Source organism: Asterias rubens, chromosome 2, assembly GCF_902459465.1.
Source record: "Asterias rubens chromosome 2, eAstRub1.3, whole genome shotgun sequence".
NCBI lineage: Eukaryota > Metazoa > Echinodermata > Asteroidea > Forcipulatida > Asteriidae > Asterias > Asterias rubens.
In genome coordinates this window covers 6,310,344-6,330,401 of record NC_047063.1, presented here as the reverse complement: position 1 = coordinate 6,330,401, position 20,058 = coordinate 6,310,344, and the positions used below count along the sequence as shown (strand labels likewise).

At 40.0% G+C, this 20,058-nt stretch overlaps 1 protein-coding gene across 1 annotated transcript in view; it reads right to left on the bottom strand.

Annotated features, from left to right (window-relative positions):
* The window catches only part of LOC117307230 (ATP-binding cassette sub-family C member 9-like), a 47,292-nt gene that overhangs the window by 7,079 nt on the left and 20,155 nt on the right, over nucleotides 1-20,058 (bottom strand). Inside the window, exons 18-27 of the mRNA XM_033791915.1 lie at nucleotides 16,558-16,769; nucleotides 15,283-15,443; nucleotides 10,718-10,787; nucleotides 10,034-10,191; nucleotides 8,793-8,885; nucleotides 7,933-8,035; nucleotides 6,990-7,103; nucleotides 5,563-5,674; nucleotides 1,245-1,372; nucleotides 376-454 (exon numbers count right to left, since the gene is read on the bottom strand). Of these exons, the coding sequence (XP_033647806.1) occupies nucleotides 376-454; nucleotides 1,245-1,372; nucleotides 5,563-5,674; nucleotides 6,990-7,103; nucleotides 7,933-8,035; nucleotides 8,793-8,885; nucleotides 10,034-10,191; nucleotides 10,718-10,787; nucleotides 15,283-15,443; nucleotides 16,558-16,769 (1,230 nt within the window). The remainder of the gene's footprint in view (nucleotides 1-375; nucleotides 455-1,244; nucleotides 1,373-5,562; nucleotides 5,675-6,989; nucleotides 7,104-7,932; nucleotides 8,036-8,792; nucleotides 8,886-10,033; nucleotides 10,192-10,717; nucleotides 10,788-15,282; nucleotides 15,444-16,557; nucleotides 16,770-20,058) is intronic.

The window sequence follows — 20,058 nt, the reverse complement described above, 5'->3', positions numbered from 1 at the left end:
GCTACTACTACTACTAATAGTAATAATAATTTGGGAGGCTAATTTGGGTTGCGTGTCGGGCCGAGTGCATAAGAACACCAGACTCAAGCTTTAGTGTTTCTGATCAGCAGAGTGTGGGTTCTCGCAGCTGAGAAGTTGGATTGCCGTTATTTAAGCAGAAAGACATTGTAAAAGCCCGGTCACACGGGCCCTGATAACGAGAACCAAAACGAGAACGATAAAAATGCACGCCCTCGATTGGTTGAATAAGCGTGGGCGTATTCTGCATGGAGCAATTGAACCAATCGAGGGCGTGCATTTTTATCGTTCTCGTTTTCGTTCTCGTTATCGGGGCCTGTGTGACCGGGCCTTAAGAGACAGCATGTTGTAACTCACCTTCAAACATATCAATCATTCTCAATAGAGTCAGAGTTAAAGATGACTTGCCACTGCCAGTACGTCCACAAATACCAACCTGCAACCAACGATGCTCTATATCAACAATTCATACAGTGCGCGAGTTTCACCTTAAATCTGCTAATTATGCCAATCACAGATACTAATAAAGGGTTTGCCCTTAACTTTTTCAGTGACTAGCCAGCAGGGGTGGATTTCACAAAGAGTTAAGACTAGTCTTATCTCGAGTGAGGAGGAGTTACTCATCCTAACTTAGGACTAGCCATACGTGTTTAATATCTCCTAGGAAAAGTCATAAGTTTGGACTAGTCCTAACTCTTTGTGAAATCGACCCTTGGGCCAGTTAGCTTGTCTTTTCACTGGTCCTTCAGGTTTTTCAAGAGTCCAAATTTCATATTAAAGGCAGTGGACACTATTGGTAATTACTCAAAATAACTATTAGCATAAAATCTTACTTGGAAAGGATTAATGGGGGGAGGTTGATAGTATAAAATATTGTGAGAAACGGCTCCCTTTGAAGCAACGTAGTTTTCGAGTAAGCAGGTAAAAAGTAATTTTCCACGAATTTGTTTTTGAGACCTCAGATTTAGAATTTGAGGTCTCGAAATCAAGCATCTGAAAGCACACAACTTCGTGTGACAAGGGTGTTTTTCTTTCATTATTATCTTGCAACTTCAACAATCGTTTGAGCTCAAATTTTCACAAGTTTGTTATTTTATGCATTTGCTGAGATACACTGAGTGAGAAGACTGGTCTTTGACAATTACCAATAGTGTCCAGTGTCTTTAAAGACCAGAAAGATTTGTTAACACACAAAAAGAAGCTTAAAAAACACGTAAAAAGGTTACCTTTTGTCCAGCAGCGATATGTAAGTTAACATCCTTTAGAACCGGGTCTAGATCTTCAGCATAGCGAGCACTAACTGCAATCAGATCGATCTCTCCTCTTTTAGGCCAGTCTAGGGGGGGTTCCATACCTGGGCAAAGTAAAATGAAATCAGACATCAACAAGAAATCTCAAATATGCTGGGTAAACTAGCCTAGTATAGCTGATGTGACCTATGTTTTAGGCGCTTTATCTTTGGCTGCCACACCCAGGATTGCTCTCCTGAACTTTATGTCATGTTTTGTAATATCTGTTGTTCCTGGTCATTATTCTGCTACCAGAAGTTATATCAATAACTTGACCATCTACTGGACACTTGCTGGACTTTCTAACTCACTGGAAGTGACTATTTTGGACATGTTTTGGATTCGACTTTGCACATTTCTGTATGCACTATTCCAAGTGCATGGCTTTCTACATGTAGCTTCGTGCTGGTTGGGGCCTATACAAAACACTGCTCCATTCATCTGTTCTGGTGATTATCCCCTTGACAAAGGACTCTACAGTGACTTTCCTATTGTTCACAAGGACTTGATCGTGCCTCACTGGTCAATAGCTATGGAAGAAAAGCTTCACTATTCAAGATCCAAGCTGTATGATCTTCGCCATACTCAATGTGCAAAACCTGCACTATCTACTGCTGTACTATCAAGACTCAAGGAAAATGGCATCCTCAGATACAGGGGTTGCCATTCGGGCAGCAAGCGGCATCGACATCGAACCACCGTGAAGCTGCCTATGCATACCATACTCAATGCAAATGTGGAACTCTCTTCAATGATTCATGTTTGTTGTTGGAACGCACGATCCGTACGTAATAAATCATCATCTCTCGCGGATTACGTTATAAGCAACGACATTGACATTATGCTAATCACAGAGACATGGCTCAGAGATGATGACGATGTTCTCATTGGTGCGATGACCCCACCGGGTTACAGTTTCATCAATGTCCCACGAGCTAATGGACGTGGAGGAGGTGTGGGAGCAATGTTTAAATCCCACCTCAAACTTCATCAACTCGATTCCCGTACCTATGAGACAATAGAGCATTGTATCATTACCGATCATCAAAGGACAATGAACTTAGTTGTGACCTATAGGCCTCCACCATCTAGTCAGAACGGCCTTAAAACATCTACCTTCCTGGAGGAATGTGAACTTCTTCTTGATGCACTCAACGAGATCCCAGGAAAATTGCTAATTCTCGGCGATCTGAACATACACTTTGACAGCCCCAGTCGCTATGATGTTGCACGCATCATGAACTTGCTCAGGACAGCAGGACTGATCCAGTATGTTTCATCTCCAACTCACAGAGGTGGTCATATTCTTGATGTAGCTATTGCCAGGGAGGATGAAAACCTACTCTGCTCTGTGCAGATTGATCCCTGCCTTCTATCCGATCACTACACAATCAGTTGCAGAATTCAATCAAAGAAACAAACTCTTCAATCCAAGCCCACTTTGTTCCGCAAGTTTTGCAATCTAGACAACCAAAGGTTCTCCGCTGATCTCTCTTCTAAGTTAAGTGGGGTTCAAATGACTGATGACTTAAACAAGTTTATATCTGATGCTGATAACATCATCAAATGTGTTCTCGATGAGCATGCTCCAATTTGCTTAAGAAAATCAATGACTCGTCATTGCCCAAAATGGTATACCGATGATGTCGATGCTGCTAGGCGTGAGAAGAGGCGAGCTGAGAGGAAATGGCGGAAAGCCCTCAGACTAAACCCTGCAAGTGACCCACTACCCTATCATGAAGCAAAGACTTTAGTGGCATCGGCTGTATCTGATTCTAAACAGGCCTACTATCATGACATCTTCGAGTGCTCTTCACCGAAGGACATGTTTAAAGCAGTTAACGAACTCTTGAACAAGAACAAACGTGTGCTGCCCAACGCTGAATCATCTGTGGAACTTGCTTCTGCTTTCTGTTCCTTCTTTACTGATAAAGTGAGGAATATAAGGAAGTGCATCGATGATCTCAATGTCCACGCATCTGTTCTTGGTCTAGTTTCCGCTAAACCAAACACCAAGCTTTCATCATTCAATCGGGTAACATTCAGCAACCTTGAAGATGTCATTAGGAAACTACCTGATAAAACCTGCTCCCTTGATCCTCTACCGACGTGGCTGGTAAAGAAACACATTCCTGTACTCATGCCCATCATCCTAGAGACCGTCAACTCCTCGCTGGAAAGTGGTACTTTCCCTTCCTGTCTTGGTCAAGCAACGGTTACACCTGTTCTCAAGAAACAATCATTGAACAAAGACAGCCTTTGTAACTACAGGCCAATCTCCAATATTCGCTTTCTCGCTAAGGTCTTGGAGAAAGTTGTTGCTCATCAACTGCACGAGTATATCGATCTGAATCATCTTGATAACCCGAGACAGTCTGCATATAAAAAGAACTACAGCACTGAAACAGCTCTACTATCTTTACAGAATGACATATCACGCGCCTTGGACGACAAGAAAGCTACATTCCTGTTGTCCCTTGACCTATCAGCAGCGTTTGATACACTGGACCATGCCATTCTAACGGAAAGACTTCACACTCATTTTGGACTCTCCGGATTCGCCTTACAGTGGTTCGTGTCCTATCTTCAGAACAGGACATGCTCCGTTGCCATTGACAATTCAGATTCTCCCCAGGTTAAACTTGAGTATGGAGTCCCACAGGGGTCAGTCCTAGGGCCCCTGCTGTTCACTTTGTACCTGCAACCGATTGCCAATATCTTCCAAGAACACAATATTAACTATCACATGTATGCTGACGACATACAAATATATCTCACATGTGATCCAGGCTCCCAAGACTCTATCCAAGGTGCACTCTCCAAGCTGATACATGTGGTCAGAGACATTCAAACCTGGATGACTGTCAATAAACTTAAACTCAACCAAGACAAAACCGAATTCCTGGTAGTCGCATCGCAAGCACATCATCGGAAGCTCACTGATGTCAAGTTGACACTTGGTGATGTTGTTCTTGAACCCTCACAATCCCTTCGGATCCTTGGTGTCATCTTTGATGATCGTCTTCTTCATGATGCTCAGGTGGCAAACATTTCAAGAACTGTTAAATTTCACCTCCGTAACCTGACTTTGATCAGGAAGTACCTTGATGCTAGTTGTACACATGCAGCAATTCGAGCACTAGTTCTTTCAAGGTTGGACTATTGCAATAGCCTTCTCTATGGAACATCAACAAAGAACTTGCACTCGCTACAGCTCCTTCAAAATCAAGCTGCCCGTCTCATCTACAAGAAACCGAAATACACGCATACATCACCTCTCATCCAGACCCTGCATTGGCTACCAGTTTTGCAACGGATTGAATATAAGAACGCAGTACTCACATATAAATCACTCTCTAACCAAGCTCCAACTTATCTGGGCAACCTTCTCCATACCCGCCAGTCTCTGTATAATTTAAGATCCACTTCAGCTGTTGTATTGAATGCCCCACGATCACGTACCAATGTAGGATCTAAAGCTTTTGCTGCAACTGGGCCAAAATGCTGGAATCGTCTCCCTCAATCTGTTCGTTTAGCCAATTCCCTGAGTTCCTTCAAATCCCAATTAAAAACCCACCTCTATCCTAAGTTACTCTAGATTGTATCATTGTTAATTGCATTGTTTTGTCTGACAAGCATGTAGTTTATCTTTTGTTTTGTTGCTTTTGTATTTCGTTAGCGCTTTGTATCGCTTTTGTAAAAAGCGCTTTATAAGTAAGGTTATTATTATTATTATTTATTATGTTTACATTCAAACCGCCCTCTGTTGACAAAACACAGTATACGTCATGTTTCGCCGGGCAAAAAGACGCATAGTCATGGTAAGATTGCATACACTTTCTAGCTGGCTGCCAAAACACAAAGGTTTTGCCCGGCGGTATGCATGCGAATCATGTTATGGTTTTCGACCGATGTTAGAGGTCACATCGTCTATAATACTACAACTTTGCACCAATGGGTGAAAAACTGGGGTGTCATGGCCGAGCAGTTAAAGAGCTTTTTTCTGACGGTTTAAGGGAGCACGTATCTATTTAACGCATGTAAACGAACCCAGTGCACTGATCGAAAAGAGAAGGGGTTCGCCTTGGTGTTCCTGGCTGTGGCTGCTGTATGCGCCGTTGCACCTTGTAAACTCTATAGAAGATGCTTAGTAATTGGTACTTAGAATTCATCACTGTGTATATACTCAGCACCTTGAGTACCTTGTTTTGTAGATACGTGCGCTATATAAGACTTTGATATTATGTGTACAAACCTTCCTGAGACTCGGGTGTGAGTGAAGTATAATGCTTAATTCTTTCCACTGAGTTCATTTGCATTTCCATCTCTGCCAATATTCGCATCAAGTAGTTCAAATAACCAGAGATCTGTGGATTCAAAATGTACAGACACAATTGACATCCAAATTAACTTCAACTTTCCTAGACAATTCATGTTATTCACAGATAAACATAAAAATATTTAACCCTATTTTTTGGCATGAGACCTAAATGTGTTTACAACCACAAAAGTGATAATGTAAAAATGATTGTGAAGGGCCCAATGTTTTGACCCCAAGCAGAGACTTTCTGAACTGAAAGGCTCAAACACTGTTGTTTACTAATCTTCCAATAAAGCTAAGAATAAATCATATTACTAATCTTCCAATAAAGCTAAGAATAAATCATATTACTAATCTTCCAATAAAGCTAAGAATAAATCATATTACTAATCTTCCAATAAAGCTAAGAATAAATCATATTACTAATCTTCCAATAAGCTAAGAATAATCATATTACTAATCTTCCAATAAAGCTAAGAATAAATCATATTACTAATCTTCCAATAAAGCTAAGAATAAATCATATTACTAATCTTCCAATAAGCTAAGAATAATCATATTACTAATCTTCCAATAAAGCTAAGAATAAATCATATTACTAATCTTCCAATAAAGCTAAGAATAAATCATATTACTAATCTTCCAATAAAGCTAAGAATAAATCATATTACTAATCTTCCAATAAAGCTAAGAATAAATCATATTACTAATCTTCCAATAAAGCTAAGAATAAATCATATACTAATCTTCCAATAAAGCTAAGAATAATCATATTCTAATCTTCCAATAAAGCTAAGAATAAATCATATTACTAATCTTCCAATAAAGCTAAGAATAAATCATATTACTAATCTTCCAATAAAGCTAAGAATAAATCATATTACTAATCTTCCAATAAAGCTAAGAATAAATCATATTACTAATCTTCCAATAAAGCTAAGAATAAATCATATTACTAATCTTCCAATAAAGTTAAGAATAAATCATTCACATTTTGTTGGTGTATCAGTCACACGTGTAGACTAGAATTTGAACAAGAATTAGGTTTCATTCAATGTTTGAAATTTCGTAGCTTTTTCTGAAGAAAAAAAATAATAATAATAAAGTGTACCGACAATGGTTAGAAATAAATTACAACATCTTCATATAGTATCTGTTTGAGTCTACTCATGTAATATTCTGTTTTACTATACCTCATATATGACTGAGAATCTCCAGAAGACAATCAGAGCATACTGATCAAAACGTTGAGTTGAAACCAACGGTTCTTTTCAGAACCACCCAACTCATTAGAGATAGGCATTACATGGTGTTACCACAAACCTTTCCATATTATTGTATAGTATAGTAACACGATTTACCTGCAATGCATAACTAATAGCAAGACCTACAAGGCTAGCATCAAGTCCAGTCAACGAGGCTGCTACCAATGTACTCATTCCAGATAGTAAGACAACCAATGCAGCTATAAAATCCTGAAATAATACAATACATTATAGTATATGGATAAAAAGCATTTTACGGTCAAACGAGTCACAACAATAATTTTCATCTCAGGAGACGATTTTTTTTTAGGATGTAAATCGTTTTTTCGTGACATTGTTATACTCATTTCTCAAAAACTACAGCACTTCAGCAAGCAATATTTTAGGGGAAGCTTTCAACTACCATTATCTTCAAACTGTGTGAGTTTGATGTAAATCTGTTGCAATTGTGTTTTGTGTACAAAAAAGTACCCAAATCCTATAAAGGCAGTGGACACTATTGGTAATTACTAGCACACAATGTATAACCTTACTTGGTAACGAGTAAAGGAGAGCTATAGACATGATAGATAGTATAAAACATTGTGAGAAACGGCTCCCTCTGAAGTAACATAGTTTTCGAGAAAGAAGTAATTTGCTTTGTCAGAAGTAGATTTTTAGGTCTCGAAATCAAGCATCTGAAAGCACACAACTGCGTGTGACAAGGGTGTTTTTTCTTTCGTTACTATCTCGCAACTTCGACGACCAATTGAGCTAAAATTTTCACAGGTTGGTTATTTTATGCATATGTTGTGATACACCAAGTGAGAAGACTGGTCTTTGACAATTACCAATAGTGTCCAGTGTCTTTAATGAAAACAAAGGCTGACCTACATGTGTATGGTGTTGGCTTTAATAGACTTTTCAGACCATTCAAACACAGTTATTCTGATTTTTCCACTGACAACAAAATGGGAAATCAGAATAAAGAAGGAAGAAATCATATTTGGTGAAAGTAGCCTTTGCCAATTGGCCTAGATTGTGACTATACTTGACTTACCAATCGAACACCCAGCCAACTATTACAGGCAGTCAGATACACATAGGCAACATTGTTATCGGAAACATACTTCAATATCTTATTGAAGAAGCGTCTCTGCGATCTATATCAATGAAATGAAATTGAAATTAACAGATGAGTCATGTTAGTACTAAGTACTTAGTAAAAATTTGTTTATTGTGAGAACAAATGTTAAATTTGCATGTTGGCTAGATTAATGATTTTGGTCTCATTATCGTTTGGTCTATATCGTTGCGGTACCCACTGCAAAAACATAGGATTCAAACTGCCTCTAGCTACCAGGCAATCTTGGTAGTATAGTTGGTAAGACACTGCTCTAGAATTCCAAGGGTCGTGGGTTCGAATCCCACCCGAGTAACATGCCTGTGATATTTTTCACAGGACTCGGGAAGTACTGAGTATACAGTGCTAACACACATCGGTGTATGGGTAAAAACCAAAATTAATATAAGATAAACAGTGTTCATGCTACAAAAAAGAAAGGCATTTCCCAAGTTACTCTGAGGTACAATTTCATAGGGCTGCAGTAAGGACATTTTTAATATACTCAGTACTTTCCCGAGTCCTGTGAAAAAATATCACAGGCATGTAATATTCGGGTGGGATTCGAACCCACGACCCTTGCAATTCTAGAGCAGTGTCTTACCAAATAGACTACCGAGGTTGTCCGGTAGCTAGAGGCAGTTCGAATCCTATGTTTGGGCAGTGAGCGGGTACTGCAACGATATAAGAGATGTTAAATTTACGTAGGGGATAAAGACTATTAATTGTTGTTTTTACCGATACACCGATGTGTGTTAGCTCTGTATATTCAGTACTTTTCAAGTTATTATACTTACCGATATGCCCTGATGGTTGACAACCCCACAAGTGACTCGGAGAAAAATGCATACACGGGGGACCGAGTTATGTTGTTTATGCGTTGCAGCTCCCTAAGAACAAGTATATCAATGTAAACAAAAACAGAAACATAAACCAGTGAAAATGTCGTTACAAAAGATGGAGAGTTTTTGAGATATTGCTGATTATCTTCAAGTACGCACAAGTTCTCCAATCAGATTCGCAGAATGGAGTAGTGATAAAAACCTATATTGCACGGCTAATATCACTACCTGCGCCTTGTGTGTTCTATGGTCACATGCCAAGTTTGCTTTTTAACTACTACATGTACCTGGACGGAAGGTAGAAAATTGGCTGGAACTACTACTTTTGCTTTAGTGGATCGAGGGGACTACTCTTTGTTAATTTCACTACCGCGGAGTAGGTATTTGAATTGGTCTCAACATTTGGACTAGCTTGCTCTAGTAGAGTGTCATGGTCGAGTGGTTAAGAGCATCGAATTCAAGTTCTGGTGCTACATGTAAGTCACTGGAGTGTGGGTTTGAATCCCGGTCGTGACACTTCTGTCCTTGGGCAAGATACTATACTATAATTGCTTCTCCTCACCCAGGGGTAAAAAATGGGTACCTGTATGAGTAGAGGTTGAATGAAAAAGCCGCCTGAGCACCATGGCAGCTCGGGGCTGTATACTCTCCAGGGAGTTGAGAAAGATTTACGAGATGTTATTGGCCCAATGACTAGGAGACTAATGTAAATTGATACGGTTTATTGTGAAATGCGCTATACAAGATATTGTCATTATTATTATTATTATTATGATATAGGATTTGAGGCATTGCATGGTGAGGAAACAATATATATACTTGATTTGTGGTAACAGTACACCATGTTTGTATCTACTTGCCAGGTAGAGTTCGTTCTTAGAGAACTGTCTTGCTTTATTCTACTGCCGCGGAGTAGATTGTTCGGGTGTTCGGGAGACTTCTCAGTTCTAAAAAGAACTGTCCTGCTTATTAACTATTGCCTGGGCGGAAGGTATAGAAAATAGACTTGGACTACTACTTAAGCTTATAGGATCGTAATTAACTGTACTACCACGGAGTCAGTTCTTGAATTGGTCTCAACGTTTCGACTAGCTCGCTCTAGTCATCGTCAGTCTCCTGACCATCGTCGGGAGACAAATTGTTGGTACAGACTGTCGCAAGGTTCAAACAAATGCTAGGAAAACGTAGTTACAAACCTTGAAGTAGTTAAGAAGACCTTTTGCAGAAAGACGAACATAATAATGACAGGCAGTATAATGACAATGAAGATAGGCGTCACAATAACATTGATGATAATAGCAGACAACGTCATCAGTAACACGATCATACAGGAATCAATGTTAAACATCAGCATCTGCATCAATGATAAGAAAAACAGTAGATCAGATCCAAGACTCTTCATTGAATAAGAACAATCCCTGATGATTTTATGTCAATTACTCTACTAAATTTGGTATTGGCATTGCCCCTACTTATCTTTAAATTTAACATCTATTATATCGTTGTGGTAACCGCTGCCAAATACAAACTGCCTCTAGCAACTGGGCAATCTCGGTAGTCGAGTTGGTAAGACACTGCTCAAGAATTGCAAGGGTCGTGGGTTCGAATCTCACCCATGTAAATATGCCTGTCCCATGTGTTGTGTAAAGCATGTAAAAGAACCCAGAGCCCCGGGTGTTCCTGAATGTGGCTGCTAAATGCGCCGTAGCACCTTGTAAACCCTTCTCAGGTGCTCCATAATTGGGTTTCATAATTCATAACTTCAATAACCGATCTTTTTGAAAGTTTGTACATGTATATACTCAGCGCCTTGAGTACCTTGTTAGGTAGGTAGATACGTGAGCTATATAAGACTTTGATATTATTATTATTCAACTTACCATGTCAACAACTTCTATATCACTAGAAAAGCGGTTGATTATACGACCAACTGGGGTAGTGTCAAAAAACCTGTAAGACATCAATATAGTTGTAAGTTATAAATTAAAGGAACATTACAGAATTGGTTTTTGCTAACAAAACAGTTGCTGGCAGTGTAAGCACCTTATGTAATCCACCACATACATCAACTTACAAACTTGTAGAAGTTCGAGATCGCTCGGCCATCTGGGTCACGAGAGAAACGTGACAAACCGATGACAAACTTTTGTGCTTACTGCAGCAGAAAATTTTGTTATAAATTAGGCGGTTACATGTATGTTGCACGTACACCATGGATTTGCATTGTGACGTCATTTATTTTCGTGTGCTTACGATAACAACGCTGTGAAATGGATATCGCACACAGTAAGCACAAAATCGGCCGCCAAGCAGCTCCACGAAATCTGTCCCCAAGGCCAACTTTACTAGAGCTGCTTCTAGTGCATCTTTTCCAGGGGTTAGGGATGAGAGGTATTGATACAGCTCAGAGCTGAACCGGGTAACAGATTTCAAACACTTGGGCTCATGGCTTAAAGGCAGTGGACACTAATGGTAATTACTCAAAATAATTATCAGCATAAAACCTCATTTTTGGTAACAAGTAATGGGCAGATGGGGAGAGGTTGATAGTATAAAACATTGTGAGAAACGGCTCCCTCTGAAGTGACGTACTTTTCGAGAAAGAAGTAATTTTCCACGAATTTGACTTCGAGTACTCAAGTTTAGAATTTGAGGTCTCGAAATCAAGCATCTGATCGAAAGCACACAACTTCGTGTGACAAGGGTGTTTTTTTCTTTCATAGTTATCTCAAAACTCTGACGGATCAAGCTCAAATTTTTACAGGTTTGTTATTTTATGCATATGTTGAGATACACCAAGTGAGAAGACTGGTCTTTGACAAATACCAATAGTTTCCACTGTCTTTAACGACACCGAGAAAAATGTGAAATGTCGTATCGCTCTTGCCTGGAAGCCACTCAACTCCATGAAGAGCATTATGGTCAAGTCAGATGTCCCAGTCCCTGAAGGTGAAGTTCTTTACTGCCACTGTGGAATCAGTACTGCTGCATGGATGCGAGTCCTGGACACTAGCCAGTCGTCTAGAGAAGAGACTGGACTGCTGCTATACAAGAATGCTTCACTGTGTTAAACAGGTTCATTGGGAGAGGCATGTTACAAAGCTGGAGCTCTATGGTGGACTACCGAGAGTTAGCACCAAGATTAGGGCAAGAAGGCTGAGATTAGCAGGTCACCGTCTCAGGCATGCTGAGCTGGCAGTGAGCAAGCTTGTGCTTTGGGCCCCTACTCAAGGTCACTGTTCCCGAGGTAGACCACAAACCACCTATGTGGACACCTTGTGCCGGGACTCTGGACTGCGTCAGGAAGAACTGCGTACAGCAACGGAGGACCAACGTGTTTGGAGGGCCATCATCCGATGCTCCGCATCGACATAGACCCCTCGCAGTGGCTGCCATCTTTGATTAATCATGCCTGCGTGAAAGGCTACCATTGGCCCTGAGTCGTGCACATCGCGAACACGTGTGCACTTTTCCATTGTTTTCATCAAAGATGGTGGTCAATGACATCCTGTCATGACACTTGTGTCTCTGAGCAAGACACTTAAGTACATGCTTCTCTCCACTCAGGGTAAATGGGTACCTGTGAGGGCAGAGATGGTTCTTGCGATTGATTTAGCTTCGCAGTACATAATTGTTGCACAGGCTATATACTCCCAAGGGAGCTGAGATGGTTTAAGGAATGATTTAAAGCCCAGTGACCAGGGGTAATAATGTTGGAAACGCTGAGGGATGCCCTTATGGTGTGAAAAAGTGCTATATAAAAACTGATAATTATTATTATTATTATTATTATTATTATTATATGCAATCCATCTATTCTGAGTTAAAGAACGCATAACCTTCAAACATTTTTACTCATGTCTACAAAATCTTTCATACCCAATCTCCATCATAACTGGTTGAACTTGTACATTACCACAACTCTAATACTGCTGATGCATACAGGCAACAACTCCGCTCATCAGCTGATCAGACCCAGCTTTCTGTTCCTAGAACTAGCGGTAAAGCTGGGGATAGCTCATTCGCCATGGCTGCCCCGCGTCTATGGAATGAGCTTCCAGCAGGTCTGCGAGAGGCGATCTCGTTGCCTGTATTCAAAAGCCTCCTGAAGACATTTCTGTTGGAACCCCAACCCACCCTAGTTCGTTTGTTTTTCTTTTTGTCTTAGTCTTATGTAAAGCGCTCTGTTCTCCGTAGAGCGCTATATTGTAGAGTGTCATGGCCGAGTGGTTAGGAGCATCGAATTCAAGTTCTGGTGCTAAGTCACCTGAGTGTGGGTTCGAATCCCGGTCGTGACACTTGTGTCCTTAATAATAATAATAATAAGACTTGTAATGCGCACATATCCGCCCTGCTGGGTGTTCAAGGCACAGTAAAACCAAAAACAAAACAAAAACAAAACACAACACAAAGAAAAACAGATACAACAAAATTAGTCATTGAAAACCTGTGACATACATGTAAGATAATTTTTGAGAAGAGACTTGAATTTTGCGGTACAGAGACAAGATCGAAGATTAAGTGGTAGAGAGTTCCAGATGCGTGGCGCGGCTGAAGAAAAAGACCTGTCACCCCTTAAGTGTCGAGACTTGGGTTCAATGAGGAGAAGCATAGAACTTGATCGAAGATTCCTTGATGGAGTGTAAACTTGAAGCAGTTCAGAAATATAGTGGGGAGCCTTGCCATTAAGAGCTTTGTGGACAATGAGCATCAGCTTGAAGATGATTCGCTAAGAGATAGGGAGCCAGTGTACATGTAGTTGTTTCAGAATGGGGGTGATAGAACAGGATTTTCTAGACAGTGTCACAATGCGGGCAGCAGTATTTTGGAGCCGTTGAAGTCGGGAAATCTGGTTGTTAGGAGGAAGACTGTAGAGAAGAGCATTGCAATTGTCAAGACGAGAAGTAACAAATGCGTGAATGACCTTTCAGTGGCACTTTTGTCCAAGTACTTGCGAATCTTACCTATATTCCTGATGTGATATGATGATAAACGAACAATGTTGTTGATGTGTGGCTGAAGTGTCATCGATGAATCAAAAATAACCCCTAAGTTCCGAGCTTTCAGCGAGGGAGCTATCCGAGCATCACCGATGGAGATGTATGGCACTGAAACCTTATTTAACTGTTGACGTGACCCAAATAGAAGGAACTCTGTCTTATCATCATTAACTTCAGGAAGTTTTGTTGTGTCCAACGATGAATCTCTTGGATGCATTTTTCAAGTCTTGCAATAGATGCATTGGCGTTTTCTTGAGAAGATTTAAACGTGAGTGTCGTCTGCGTACACATGGTAATTCAGATTAAATTTCAGGATGATGTCCCGAATCTCCTTGAGCAAGATACTTGACTATAATTGCTTCTCTTCACCCAGGCGGGTATCAATGGGTACCTGCGAGGGTAGAGGTTGAAATTGTGTATGAAAAGCCACAAGCGCCTTACAGGCAGCTCAGGGCTGTATACTCCCAAGGGAGCTGAGAAACATTAAAAGGGATATTATTGGCCCCATGACCAGGGCACTAATGTAAAGAGCATTGATACGGTTATTGTGAAATGCGCTACATGTATATAAGAATTTATTATTATTAATTATTATTATTATTATTATTGTGTGACGGTCATAGAAATTGTACCCCCCACTGTTATTTTTATTGCACTTACTTATATGTAACATTTAATTATTCATGAGAAGCGCCCTCTCTTGAGAAGCATTTCAATTTCGCGCGCTTCCGCCGCCACCCTCATAATGATTCCAGCGAAGACCTGACAACATGTATTTTGTCTTCGTCTGTTTCAGGTAATAATCTTTTGGTTTATTTTTCATACATTTTCCCTCTAAAATCATCATTCATGTACATTATTGTAAACTGGTGTTTATCTTCAACCACTATTGATTCTATTTTTATTCATTTCGAGATTATTAGAGATTTAATGGAATTGATTGATTGCCGGACTAAAGATTTGTCCCGGTTTAGTTTTCTGAATACAAGTTTATTATTTATTTCTTGAACTATACCCTTGTAGTTTATTTGACAAGAGTTGCTATCTATAAGTGTTTGTTCTTTAAAACATTTCCGATCAGGAGCATCGGCCAAGTTTTAGTTGCATTTAAGTTGTTGTTTTCCATCGATAATCAAGATGGCGCATGATGTGAAAATCACATGTCATGATCTTGAGACATAGCTGTTTATTTAAAGCCATTTACGATTTCATTTAATACTGTTTGTACATAAATACTGTCCTGTGATTATTTGTTTTATAAGTTAATTAATATAATGATTCCAGCGAAGACCTGACAACATGTATTTTGTCTTCGTCTGTTTCAGGAAATAAAATGGTGCACCGAGTGTAAAGAAAACAACTTGCCGTTAGCCTCTATCCTTATACGACTTTCTTAAGTATTAGAGAGGGTCACAATTGTATAAATGCTTTGTATTATTTATTACCTGATAGGCATGTGAGCAATGGTGCGTAGCATCTTGAGGAAGATCTTCTTAGCAATGGCGATTGTTGCAAATACTAGTACCACACTAGAAATAAATGAGAAGATAGTTGCACCTCCAGTCAATCCACCATACACTCCTACGTAGTAGCTACTACTGGTACTCTGCAAATAAAGAGTGTAATAACATTGTTCATATAAAGGCAGTGGACACTATTGGTAATCACTCCAAATAATTATTAGCATAAAAACCTTACTTGGTAACGAGTAAAGGGGAGAGGTTGATGGTATAAAACATTGTGAAAAACGACTCCCTTACTGAAGTAAGGCAGTTTTGGAGAAAGAAGTATACTTCCACAGATTTGATTTCGAGACCTCAGGTTTAGATTTTGAGGTCTCGAAATCAAGCATCTGAAAGCACACAACTTCTTTCATTAATATCTCGCAACTTCAACGACCAATTGAGTTCAAATTTTCACAGGTTTGTTATTTTGTGCATATTTTGAGATACACCAAGTGAGAAGACTGGTCTTTGACAATTACCAAAGGTGTCCAAAATTTGCTTAAGAACGAAAATAGCTTGCTTACTTTACACATTTTACTGCCGTATACATTGCTTGTGACTGGTGCTAAGCTGTTGCATACTAAGCATAACAGTTGAATGGAGTCTTGGGCGGTAATCTGGTTTTACAATATACTTAGCATGGATTTTGTAACTCAAGCAAATGTTGTGCTTTATGAGCAGCTCTATAAAAATGGGTCCATAGGAGCATTGTTGTACCCTTTCAATAGTGACGTTCAAGGCCCAAACACCTACTACTTACATTAAAGTGCAGCTCTATGAAAATGGGTCCAGAGGAGCATTGTTGTACCCTTTCAATAGTGAAGTTCAAGGCCCAAACACCTACTACTTACATTAAATTGCAGCTCTATGAAAATGGGTCCATAGGAGCATTGTTGTACCCTTTCAATAGTGAAGTTCAAGGCCCAAACACCTAATACTTACATTAAATTGCAGTTCTATGAAAATGGGTCCAGATGAGCATTGTTGTACCCTTTCAATAGTAATGTTAAAAGGCCAAACACCTACTACTTACATCAAATTGCAGCTCTATGAAAATGGGACCAGAGGAGCATTGTTGTACCCTTTTAATAGTGAAGTTCAAGGCCCAAACACCTACTACTCACATTAAATTGCAGCTCTATGAACATGGGACCAGAGGAGCATTGCTGTACTCTTTCAATAGTGAAGCTCAAGGCCCAAACACCTACTACTCACATTAAGTTCTGGATTCACATTGTCGGAGGCCCATTTAGAAAGCCAGAAGCTAGTAGCCACCTCGAATGCAGTACGTAGTGTGTAAGCAGCGAACACGGCTAACATTAGAGGCAGGGTGGTGCTCCGAAGGTAGAATAAGTAGACTTTGTAGGACACAGACCCTTGTTCTCTCTCTTCATCTTCAATCAACTTCCCTTTTATATCATCAGACTCTGTACACAATACACATATTTCAGTTAATAATAACAGTAATAACTATAACCAGTTTTTAAAAAGTGCTTTTCACACCTGAAGGGCGTCTCAAAGTGTTTCCAACATTATTACCCCTGCAGCCTCTTTCATAAAAAGCTATAATTAATCTCGAGTTAGGACGAGTAACTCATCCTAACTTAGGATGGGTTTAACACCTGAAGGGCGCTTCACACCTGAAGGGCGTCTCAAAGTGTTTCCAACATTATTACCCCTGCAGCCTCTTTCATAAAAAGCTATAATTAATCTCGAGTTAGGACGAGTAACTCATCCTAACTTAGGATGGGTTTAACACCTGAAGGGACGTCTCACACCTGAAGGGCGTCTCAAAGCGTTTCCAACATTATTATCCCTGCAGCCTCTTTCATAAAAACCTATAATTAATCTCGAGTTAGGACGAGTAACTCATCCTAACTTAGGATGGGTTTAACACCTGAAGGGACGTCTCACACCTGAAGGGCGTCTCAAAGCGTTTCCAACATTATTACCCCTGCAGCCTCTTTCATAAAAAGCTATAATTAATCTCAAGTTAGGACGAGTAACTCATCCTAACTTAGGATGGGTTTAACACCTGAAGGGCGCTTCACACCTGAAGGGCGTCTCAAAGTGTTTCCAACATTATTATCCCTGCAGCCTCTTTCATAAAAAGCTATAATTAATCTCGAGTTAGGACGAGTAACTCATCCTAACTTAGGATGGGTTTAACACCTGAAGGGACGTCTCACACCTGAAGGGCGTCTCAAAGTGTTTCCAACATTATTACCCCTGCGGGCGATTTTATAAAAAGCTGTGATTAATCTCGAATTAGGACGAGTAACTCATCCTAACTTAGGATGGGTTTAACACCTGAAGGGCGTCTCACACCTGACAGGCCTGAAGGGCGTCTCAAAGCGTTTCCAACATTATTACCCGTGCAGCCGATTTCATAAAAAGCTGTGATTAATCTCGAGTTAGGACGAGTAACTCATCCTAACTTAGGATGGGTTTAACACCTGAAGGGCGCTTCACACCTGAAGGGCGTCTCAAAGTGTTTCCAACATTATTATCCCTGCAGCCTCTTTCATAAAAAGCTATAATTAATCTTGAGTTAGGACGAGTAACTCATCCTAACTTAGGATGGGTTTAACACCTGAAGGGACGTCTCACACCTGAAGGGCGTCTCAAAGTGTTTCCAACATTATTATCCCTGCAGCCTCTTTCATAAAAAGCTATAATTAATCTCGAGTTAGGACGAGTAACTCATCCTAACTTAGGATGGGTTTAACACCTGAAGGGACGTCTCACACCTGAAGGGCGTCTCAAAGCGTTTCCAACATTATTACCCCTGCGGGCGATTTTATAAAAAGCTGTGATTAATCTCGAATTAGGACGAGTAACTCATCCTAACTTAGGATGGGTTTAACACCTGAAGGGCGTCTCACACCTGACAGGCCTGAAGGGCGTCTCAAAGCGTTTCCAACATTATTACCCCTGCGGGCGATTTTATAAAAAGCTGTGATTAATCTCGAATTAGGACGAGTAACTCATCCTAACTTAGGATGGGTTTAACACCTGAAGGGCGTCTCACACCTGACAGGCCTGAAGGGCGTCTCAAAGCGTTTCCAACATTATTACCCGTGCAGCCGATTTCATAAAAAGCTGTGATTAATCTCGAGTTAGGACGAGTAACTCATCCTAACTTAGGATGGGTTTAACACCTGAAGGGACGTCTCACACCTGAAGGGCGTCTCAAAGCGTTTCCAACATTATTACCTGTGCAGCCGATTTCATAAAAAGTAAGTTAGGACGAGTTACTCATCCTAACTTAGGATGGGTTTAATGTGTCCTAACGTACAGGATACGGAACTTAACTCGTCCTACATGTAAGTCCTTAGATTCATCCCAAGTTAGGCACCTTGTCAAAACTATCCCCGGGAAAACACAGGGATATTCTAACCCGGGGAAGTTTTTCCTCCCGGTCCAATTAGTATAGCTTTCAAATTCATAGCGGGATTATTCCGGGACACTTCACTGACAGCTGAGCTGTATGTTTACATTCTTTAAGATTAGCCGCAAGCACTCAGATCGTTATCTACTGGAAGCCTTGTTTGCGGTCACCACTGAGCGAGGTCACCTGCTTGGGGTTTTCTCAACCAGATAAAGCCAACACTGGGGTATGAACTGGGATCTACACAAGTAGTTTTTATGCAGTTATCAATTAGCATTTTGGTAAATTCTGGTTGACATCATGAAAACACTTCTCTCAAAATATTGTAAAAGAACTACATCTGTATGCGTGATGAAAACACTTTAATTATTTGCAAAGTTGGTTTGTTTTGTACTTTTTTGATACTGATTTGTTACGTGTAAACATTAACGGACTTGGATTTAACTTTGAGTTTTATTTGAAGCGTTTTTGTTTTGTTTATAATCCTACACACTTCGGACACCGTTCACATTTCTAACCAATTAACAAAACAAATTCCCACATTTAAGTGCAAGTCTCAAATATGTTTACCCCACAGTACTTCAAACATCATTACATTATTTCTTTTGCGGCACTGTACCTTTTTATATCCATTGTACTCAAAGTCAGCCGCCCCTAAAAACGAACGCAACCACCCACCCCGCCACCCTTCAATGATTTAGCCGCCCTATCAATAACTTAACAGTGTTGAATGAAAGCAACTTCAAACATTTTTTAAATACTATTAAAATGCTTCTATATTATAAACGTATCAATCGAAAAGTTATGCCTCCAATGAGCATGCAACTATTTCAGACCGGTCTGCAACACTAGTATTTTTCAAAAGCAATTCTGGCGTATTCCATGCAGGGAACGATTATTTTTTCCCGCAAAAAAACCGACGCTAAATTAATAAGAAATCACCGGCGACGACTAACGCTTTCTTCCGCGATTTTAAATACTTGTTTACACCGCTCAGGCAGTAGGGCAAAATCGACCAATAAAAACAATTCTTACGCGCTATGTGGAAATTCAACAGCCTATTGAAACACTTGTCTCTGAGACTGTGGCTTCCGATCACCCACACAGACACACACGCATTGTAGGCCTATGCACACAACTGCTTTGGACGAGCTGTTGTCACACACGTGTGCTGGACTGCCTGTTTATTCTGAACCTGGATGGTGACTTGGGATTTTATAACTAAACTCATGTTTTTTACTTGCAAAGTAAGAACAAACAGTTGTTTATTTATGTTAATAAATCATTCAAACTGTTGCTTTTTGACATTTGAGCTGGAGAAATGC